The sequence below is a fragment of the Colobus angolensis genome, unplaced genomic scaffold, assembly GCF_000951035.1.
Source record: "Colobus angolensis palliatus isolate OR3802 unplaced genomic scaffold, Cang.pa_1.0 Scaffold64, whole genome shotgun sequence".
NCBI lineage: Eukaryota > Metazoa > Chordata > Mammalia > Primates > Cercopithecidae > Colobus > Colobus angolensis.
This window is the reverse complement of record NW_012120043.1, coordinates 543,641-549,722: the sequence shown is the minus strand read 5'-3', so window position 1 is coordinate 549,722 and position 6,082 is coordinate 543,641. Positions and strand designations below refer to the sequence as shown.

Sequence of the window (6,082 nt, the reverse complement as noted above, 5' to 3'; positions counted from 1 at the left end):
AAAAAAATGGAGTCTCGCTCAGTTGCCCAGGCTGGAGAGCAGTGGCGCAGTCTCAGCTCACTGCAACCTCCACCTCCCAGGTTCAAGCAAGTCTCCCGCCTCAGCTTCCTCAGTGGCTGGGATTACAGGTGACTGTCACCACAACCCAGGAAATTTTTTTTTTTTAGTAGAGACGGGATTTTGCCATGTTGACCAGGCTGGTCTTGAACTCCTGACCTCAGGTGATCCACCTGCCTCGGCCTCGCGAAGTGCTGGGATTACAGGCGTGAGCCACCCCACCCGGCCCTGTCCAGGCTTTCAAGGAGCAGGAAGCAAGCTCCATCCCGTTACAGGAATCAGGACCTGAGAGCAGCAGGCACGTTTTCTCCCTGGCGGGGCGAGGGCTGCGGCTGCATCCTTGGTGTTTGCCGCCCTCTGGTGGCAGCGTGCGTTGGCTCCTCTCCAGCTCAGACCAGAAAGTCACATGGTAGTGGCTGTTAATTTACTTGGTCAACAACAGCCAGAACCAACATTCATTCTTATTCCTCACTGAATTTTGCCAGGTGTCCGGTGACCCTGATGACGTCCCCCAGGGCAGGGATGTCAGCATGACGACCTCACTTACAGATAAGGACGTGGAGCCTGGGAGAGGGGTAGGCCTTGTCCAGGGTCCCTCAGGGCCATGTGGCAGAGCTGGGACCCCGTCCTGGGCTTGGAGCCTGAGCTCCCAACACTGAAGGAATCTGAGGGTGCTGTGTGGCGCCTGGAACCAGCTGAGCCTGAAGCTGGCCCCTACATTGATGTTTCAGTTATGGGAACCCATAAAGTCTGATTTTGCCAAAGTCAGCCTGAGTTGCGTTTGCTGTGTCCTCTCCTAAATCTCTTTCTTTCTTTCTTTCTTCCTTTTTTTTTTTTTTTGTGAGACCAAGTCTTGCTCTGTTGCTCAGGCCCGAGTGTAGTGGCGCGATCTCAGCTCACTGCAACCTCCGTCTCCCGGGTTCAAGCGATTCTCAGCCTCCTGAGTAGCTGGGACTAAGCACGCACTACCAAGCCTGGCTAATTTTTTGTATTTTTATTACTTATTTATTTATTTATTTTTATTTTTTGAGATGGAGTCTGGCTTTTGTTGCCCAGCCTGGAGTGCAATGGTGCAATCTCAGCTCATTACAACCTCCGCCTCCCGAATTCAAGCGATTCTCCTGCCTCCGCCCTCCGAGTAGCTGGGATTACAGGCGCCTGCCACCGCGCCTGGCTAATTTTTTGTATTTACTAGAGACAGGGTTTCACCATGTTGGTCAGGCTGGTCTCGAACTCCTGACCTCAGGTGATCCACCTCCTGCCTCAGCCTCCCAAAATGCCGGGATTACAGGTGTGAGCTACCATGCCCGGCCCCTGCAGGGTTAATCAAAATGGAGTTGAGGCCAGGTGCGGTGACTCACGCCTATAACCCCAGCACTTTGGGAGGCTGAGGCGGATGGATCATCTGAGGCCAGGAGTTCCAGACCATCCTGCTCAACATGGTAAAACCCCGTCTCTACCAAAACTACAAAAATTAGCCGGACGTGGTGGCGGGCGCCTGTCATCCCAGCTACTCCGGAGGTTGAGGCAGGAGAACGGCGTGAACCCAGGAGGCGGAGGTTGCAGTGAGCAGAGATTGCGCCACTGCACTCCAGCCTGGGCGACAGCGTGAGACTCTGTCTCAAAAAACAAACAAACAGAAAAGAGAATTCTGCTCCCTTTCCCAGCATATCATGATACACGGAGCCGGGAGTAAACCAGGAAAGAATATGAACACCCTCTTGCTAGCGGTGAGCACCAGCAGACAGTTATACCCGCCCCACAGGCCTGCTGTCATTGCTGTGACGTCCCAGGCCTTCCAGACACGCTCTCCCGCCCCTGGGAATTTCCCTAGGAATTCATCTAACCTCTCACAGAATACCTTCCGGAATGTGTCTGCTCAGCAGGCAGAATTCTGTCTGAGTTTCCAAGAGGCTGACTCATTACAGGAATTAAACTAAATCTGGTTTTTTTTTTGTTGTTTTTTTTTTGAGACGGAGCCACCGCACCCGGCCTAAATCTGTTTTTTTTTTTTTGAGACACAGTCTTGCTCTGTCACCCAGGCTGCAGTACAGTGGTGCGATCTCGGCTCACTGCAACCTCCGCCTCTCAGGTTCGAGCGATTCTCCTGCCTCAGCCTCCGGAGTAGCTGGGATTACAGGCGCCCGCCACCAAGCCCGGCTAATTTTTGTATTTTTAGTAGGGACAGAGACGGGGAGACAGATATGGAGAGAGAGGCCTGAACACCAGATACAGACAGACAGACAGGAGACAGAAAGGGCCGGGGACCTGGCGTTGGGTCTGGAGGGTAGATTGTGGCCTCTGATCCAGAGTTGGGGTGGATGTCACTTCCTGCAACGAAGCAGGCGGTTATTCTCGAACCCAGCACCTGGGGGCAGCGAGGGGCGTTACAGGGTCGGGGAGATCCTGCCGAGCCCCTGAGAGCTGGGGCCGATGTGGGACCATCTCGCCGGCAGGACAATGGGCAGGGTGAGCTGAGGTGTCCAAATGGGAGCAGCCCTTGGTGACGTGGTGTCTGGCAACAGACCACAGCCAGGGCCAGGGACATTGGAGACGGGGACCCCGGCCACACACAGAGCCTTGCCCTTTGGTCTCGGCAGGGGGCTTGTGCAGGGCACAACCTGTGCAACAGTCCTGGGCGGACCTGAGCAGAGGTGACTGAAGGGTCACGGAGAAGGGGGATGTTGAGATCTTCTGTAGTGGGCAGAACAACGGCCCCAAAGACATCCCTGTCCTAATCCCCGGGACCTGGGGCCGTGTTGCCTCTCACGGCAGAAGCACCTGCAGCTGGGACTGAGTGATGGACCCTGAGACGGGAGAGCATCCTGGGTGACCTGGAGGCCCAGTGTCCTCACAGGGCCCTCACGAGAGGAGGTAGGAAGGTGAGCCTGAGAGAGACGGAAAGAGGTTGCCTTTTTTTTTCGGGACAGAGTCTCACTCTGTCACACAGGCTGGAGTACAGTGGCACCATCTCGGCTCACTGCAACCTCCGCCTCCAGGGTTGGAGCGATTCTCCTGCCTCAGCCTCCCGAGTAGCTGGGATTACCGGTGTGCACCACCACGCCCAGCTAATTTTTGTATTTTTAGTGGAGATGGGGTTTGGCCATGTTGGCCAGGCTGGTCTTGAACTCCTGACCTCAGGGGATCCACCGGACTCGGCCTCCCAGAATGCTGGGATTCAGGTGTGAGCCACTGGACCTGGCCTTTTGTTTTGTTTTTGAGATGGAGTTTCGTTCTTGTTGCCCAGACGGGAGTGCAATGGCGTGATCTCGGCTCACTGCAACCTCCGCCTCCCCAGTTCAAGCGATTCTCCTGCCTCAGCCTCCCAAGTAGCTGGGATGACAGGCGTGCGCCACCACACCCAGCTAATTTTTTGTATTTTTGGTAGAGCTCAGGTGATCCGCCTGCCTCCGCCTCCCAAAGTGTTGGGTTTACAGGCGTGAGCACCGCGCCCGGCCCTGTCTGCTGTTTTAAGTCATTAAGTGGGTGATTTGTTACAGTGACCAGTGTACAGAGGCCCACACACCCTCAGAGCACAGGGACAGAGGGACATATGGGGCATCGGGGGAAGATGGGCTGGCAGACAATGGAGAAACTGATGGGACTCATCCAAGGCTGTGCGTGAGGCCCTCCCTTTCTGCAGGCCCCACGTTCAGTTTTGGGGGCTGGAATAGAATTGCCCTGACATGAAAGAAGTCACCAACTATGGGCACCGAGGCTCCCTCTATGGACACATAACCTGCCTCCTCCATCAGACTGGAGTCTCCCTGAGGGCAGATGCCTCGTCTGTCAGACTGGGGTCTCCCTGAGGGCAGATGCCTCCTCCGTCAGACTGGGGTCTCCCTGAGGGCAGAGGCCTCCTCCGTCAGACTGGGGTCTCCCTGAGGGCAGAGGCCTCCTCCGTCAGGCTGGGGTCTCCCTGAGGGCAGATGGCCTCCTCCGTCAGGCTGGGGTCTCCCTGAGGGCAGATGCCTCCTCCGTCAGACTGGGGTCTCCCTGAGGGCAGATGCCTCCTCCGTCAGACTGTGGCCCCTCTGTGGGCAGATGCCTCCTCCATCAGCCTAGGGTCTCCCTGAAGACAGGGGCTCTCTCTCCTCCCTCAGTCTCTGCTCTGCCCAGACCTAGCCCCTCTGCCCCCTTCCCCAGCCTCCCCAGGGCCCCCACAGCCCCCACTGCCCAGCTATTTCGGTTCCACATCTGCCTGCCTGGGCCCGGTGTGGGCCGCCTTAAAGATGGATTCTTAAAATAGTCACCGTGCGGTTTTCCCTGAGGCAGTGCAGCGGGCACTGAGCAGCCAAGGAGGGGCCGCTGGCCTGGGTGTAATGAACACCCGCTGCTCCCAGCAGGGTTGGGGGAGCCTGGGGGCCGAGGCCTGCTTTGGGGGGTGTCTGAGGACACACCTCTGCCATCAGGCACCGAATCCAACGTCAGTGGTCCCCACGTGCTGAGAGCTTTACATAAATTAACTCCTCCTAATGCCCAGGAGCCTGGTCCTTTCCTTACCCTGTGTGTCAGAGGGAAACTGAGGCATGGGCCAGTGAGAGGATCCCCCCACCCAAGGCCAGGCAGAGCCAAATAAATGACCCTCCAGCCTCCTCTGAGACCACAGCGGTGAGGGATTCAGCAAACGCTTAATAAGCACCCTGGGTACTGCTAGGGACCTGGTGAGACGGGGCTGGAGGAGCTGGGCTGGTGAGGTTGGGCCCTTGGCCCGCTGTTGCTAAAGGTGCCTCTCCATGATCAACTGTCAGTCTCCGAACAAGCATCAGCTAAGCACCTACTGCATGCGGATGCTGGGAACCCCCAGGGGAACCTGACAGCCCCACAGGCTCATGGCCTAGCCGGGTGGAACCTAATGTCGCCAAGAAAGTGAAACAGACAGGCGAGGCCCAGGGGGCTTTGTCCACACCAGGCAGGGGCCGAGGCAGGCAGCTCACTCCAGGTTTATTTCATGGCAGTGTGGGGGTGTGGGACAAAGACCCCCTTCCGGCCCCTAAATTGGGCCTTTTTTTCTCCCAGGTGACAGGGACCAACCTCATGGGATCCCGTCGATGTCAGAGCTCTGTGCCCACCAGGTGTGGCTGGGTACACCAAGGTGAAGGATTTGAGGGCTGCACAGGGGCCCCCAGCACTGGGAGTTTGGCCTCCTCCCTCAGACTGGATGGTTTCCCAGGGTTGGAAAGGGGCAGGTCTCCTCCCTCAGACCCGCAGCTGCTCAAGGTGCTGCGATCTGTGCCTCCCTCTTTGACCAGTCCCTCCGCCCTCAGACTAGCAGAAACAAATTATGCCTGAAAGTGGAGGAGTGGGTCTCCTTCTTTCTTAGACCCAGAGTATTTGGCACAGTCTTAGAAGCAGAAAGAATTGGCAGGGGTACCATTTCATCCCCAAAAGCATTAGACCCCAAAGACAGAAACATTTCTAAAGGAAGATAGACACAGAAACGAAAAACCCTCCAGTCCCAAATGCGCCCGTGGCGGGATTGTTAGCAGATGAGCTGTGGTTCTTGGATCCTGGATCTAGGATCCATTTCCTAGTGTGGGGTTTGGCGATGGTCTTGGCAGTTCCCACAAGGGTCAGGGCAGGGCAGGGGGTGGGCGCCCCATCCCGAGGCTCAGTCATCCTCCTCACTGGTGTAGATGCGGGATTCCCAGCGCTCTGCCATGGCGTTCTTGTGACGGGTCACCCGTATGGCTTCCAGGACCTGCAACAAGGAGGCATGAATTCCCCTGACCCAGGTCCTAGCCACACCCTCAAGACATCTCCTCCAACTGCCAATTCATTAGAGAGGCCTAGAACAGGGGTAAAGTAGGATCCCCTCCTCTGTTTCAGACCCTCTACTCCTAGTAATATGACCAAAGAATATGCTAACTCATGCTGAGCTCCAGGGCAGGAAAAATGTCTGTATTTGGCTTTTGTTTTGTTTTGTTTTGTTTTTAGACGGAGTCTGGCTCTGTTGCCCAGGCTGGAGTGCAGTGGCCGGATCTCAGCTCACTGCAAGCTCCGCCTCCCGGGTTCCCGCCATTCT

General features: G+C 56.5%; 1 protein-coding gene across 1 annotated transcript in view; it reads right to left on the bottom strand.

Moving 5' to 3' along the window:
- Positions 1 to 5,246: 5,246 nt before the first annotated feature.
- Positions 5,247 to 6,082, bottom strand: part of MISP (mitotic spindle positioning) — a 14,032-nt gene continuing 13,196 nt past the window's right edge. The window contains exon 3 of the mRNA XM_011964091.1: positions 5,247 to 5,783. Within this exon, the coding sequence (XP_011819481.1) occupies positions 5,669 to 5,783 (115 nt within the window). The 3' untranslated portion in view covers positions 5,247 to 5,668. The remainder of the gene's footprint in view (positions 5,784 to 6,082) is intronic.